Below are 2,843 nucleotides of genomic sequence, written 5' to 3' on the forward strand. Positions count from 1 at the left end.
CGGTTACACTGCAACCACATGGATTACAATAGCCATATCAAGGCTATCAGAGACAGATATGGCCGTTAACCATCTTCGTTGATTGTCCGAAGGAACATCGCTCATCTGCTTTCAGTCCCGTCATCATATCACGCTGCGTTTGGCATCGAAAAGGAAAATCAAGTTGATGATCATCTTCTACACATGGTGCCAAGGCCTTACAATGTATGTTGTCATCGTTGTTTGAATTACTATTTTCACTTCACAACATACCAGGTACGTGCTCCCCATAGCGGAATCATGGGCCTGAACCCGAACATGGAAGAATGGGTATCATGCTGTACATGGAAGAATGGGTATCTTTTTCTGATCCGCGGCGGATCATCCGCCAACTTATAGTCAGAACACACGACCTGCTCAATGGGACGAATCGGCTGAAAATGAGCTTTCGTTTGTCAAAAATGATCTTGTGTTCGGTAACTTTGAACTAACGTTTGTGTTTCTGATTTCCCAAAAATTTTAGGAAACAAGAACTTCATGTTAGTAAATGAATTTTGGGCCAAAATTCATTAAGGAAATACATTTTGAAGTTCATGTTGGTAGATGAAATTTGTTCATGTCATGAACTTTCCTCTTCGGATAGTCTATGAGAATCGAACTTCACTGTCAATTTGGATTCTGTTTTGCATGAGAAATTCTTTCCTTACTACGAAAATCAAATATCATATCTTACCTTTGTCTTCTCATTCGCTGAGTTCCAGCTCGAAGAGGTTTTGCATTTCTCTCACCATCGAGGTGAGAAACGCGTCCATTCTGTAATGCGAGAATGTTGGCTAGTAAGCACTAGTCTATGGGATGAGAATCATCACCAGTCCACAGCAATGGGAATACAGAAGACCTGATGCATGAGGTCTGTTGAAATATGTTCCGTTAATAACACTAGTAACTCAGCAATCGTGGACTGGAAAAAATCCCTAGAAGCTCTCTCCTGCAAGTACTTACTACTTAGTTGACGATTACATGATAACTGATGGATAAGCGAATCGTGCCGTGAAGCCTCTCGTCAGTGAAGCCCACGCTACCTCATATATCAAAACTACTTGACATATGATGATTCAGAATAAGTAGGAAAAAAGTGACTCTGTGAGCTATTTTGTACATAGTGTCCACTGTCAATATGAGTCAATGCAAAACTCATTGGCTACCGTTTTGGTAGTAACAGTGAAAAAAGCCGATCAATGAACCGCCGTTCCGACCCGAGTCTAAGACCGTGAATGAGGATGTGCAGCCTGAGTGTCTCAGGCCGAGTTGAAAGGGAACATGGGGTGCTCAAAGTACAGCCTACTCTTGCCGATGTAGGTAGTGAGCCCTTCTTGAGAGAATGCCAGAGTCTCGATAGAGGTCTCATCGACCTCGAAGCAGAGACCGCACGTCGTCTTCATCGTCTCGACGAAAGAGGAGCGGTCATCTTCAAAATCAATTTTATACGGCTCGCCCGGCTTATCCTGTGACAATCTGTAAGGGCCTTTGGAGACCACAGGATCACCAGTCCTACCAGTCGAACAGCTGATATTAACAGTGCTTTCTTGAGTAACGTCAAACCGGAAATAAGCTCTGAAGCACTCTCCCAAACTGACCACAAAATTATTCCGATAAGTGTCCACTCTGAAAGGCAGATTATAGCGAGTGAGTTCGATTTTCTTTCCTTGAAATTGGATATTAGCAGAGTCCAGCGAAGTCATATTAAACGTCCTGAGGTCATCCTTTTCGAACTTCACTGAGGGACAGACAGTCTGGGAGCCTTCGTAGAGACGATTAAAAGCCGGAGATCCATAGGCGGCAAGAGGGTTCCCAGTCAAGTCGATTACGAAGTTAGTAAACTCTGGCGGGATCTTGGTGATAGCCGGGAAAGGAAAAGGGCCATCCTCGAATGTCCTACAGCATTCCATGTTATACACCATATTCCCATCACGGGTTATGTTGTAAGTCAACTGCATACCATGGCCACAATCGACGTACTCGAAGAGACCGGGGAATGGGAAGGGGCCGTAGAAAGGGAAGACCCTGTCACTCTGTCCATTGCAGGCGGTTGCCACCAAAACGACGAGGAGGATACCCCACATTAGCACGGTCATTGAACGAAGACGATGTGAAAGGGCAGTGAAGGCGCAGAGAAGCCTTTGTATATGCGTGCAACTTTGTAGGGACATAGCTAATGGCTATGTAGTCCCTTAGGTGTGTGTGATTACAAGCGCCCAAGATCGTTGCTGATACTACAGCTCAACGTTTGCGTCCTTCTCATGAGTCGCAAGGTCAGAAGTTCTGACTCAGAACAGTACCACTAGTTTAAAGAACCTAGTTCGTCCCACGAACTTCATAGAAGCGTAACAAACAGTATGTGACGTGAAACCGCAATCACGCTGGTGGGCGAGCCAACGGTGCAAATCCGATGGATAACTGTCTACCCCTGACCGGATTAAGGAATGTCAAGCGATCTGAGGGAGCACAAGTGAACCTGAGGTCAGTTCTAAAGGTCTACAGGCTAGAGGACGCGAATGGCTTGAAGAGTGCAAAGATAACCAGTCTCAGTTACTTACACTAGAGATGAATGGGAATGCTAAGGTTACAATGGTGCACACAGGTGATTCAGCTAAGGGTGTAGAGATCCAATTGCTGGGGGCCCCCCTTACGCTGCTATAACGGACTGTGAACTCTTCGGAGGTCTACAAGCAGTGCGATGGGTTATCTCTGCGACAAATGGAGAGATGGTTCAATTCCACTGTTAGTGGCGAGCTCTATACCGTAACGCGTATCGCACGGATAAACTGAACGATCGAGATTTGCACAGTGGCGACTGAGTGTCT

At 45.5% G+C, this 2,843-nt stretch overlaps 2 protein-coding genes across 2 annotated transcripts in view; both read right to left on the reverse strand.

Moving 5' to 3' along the window:
* Positions 1-942: 942 nt before the first annotated feature.
* On the reverse strand, positions 943-2,114 carry Pmar_PMAR002154 (hypothetical protein; the record flags this gene model as incomplete). The annotated part of the gene is made up of 1 exon (XM_002781864.1): positions 943-2,114. One exon carries the CDS (start codon positions 2,112-2,114, stop codon positions 1,278-1,280), a length of 837 nt encoding a protein of 278 aa, XP_002781910.1. The 3' UTR covers positions 943-1,277.
* A 660-nt stretch (positions 2,115-2,774) lies between these two features.
* Pmar_PMAR002155 (bromodomain-containing protein, putative) overlaps positions 2,775-2,843 on the reverse strand; it is a gene marked incomplete at both ends in the record, with an annotated part of 1,398 nt that continues 1,329 nt past the window's right edge. Inside the window, one exon of the mRNA XM_002781865.1 lies at positions 2,775-2,804. Within this exon, the coding sequence (XP_002781911.1) occupies positions 2,775-2,804 (30 nt within the window). The remainder of the gene's footprint in view (positions 2,805-2,843) is intronic.

This window comes from Perkinsus marinus (genome assembly GCF_000006405.1).
Source record: "Perkinsus marinus ATCC 50983 genomic scaffold scf_1104296941224, whole genome shotgun sequence".
Taxonomy (NCBI): Eukaryota; Perkinsozoa; order Perkinsida; family Perkinsidae; genus Perkinsus; species Perkinsus marinus.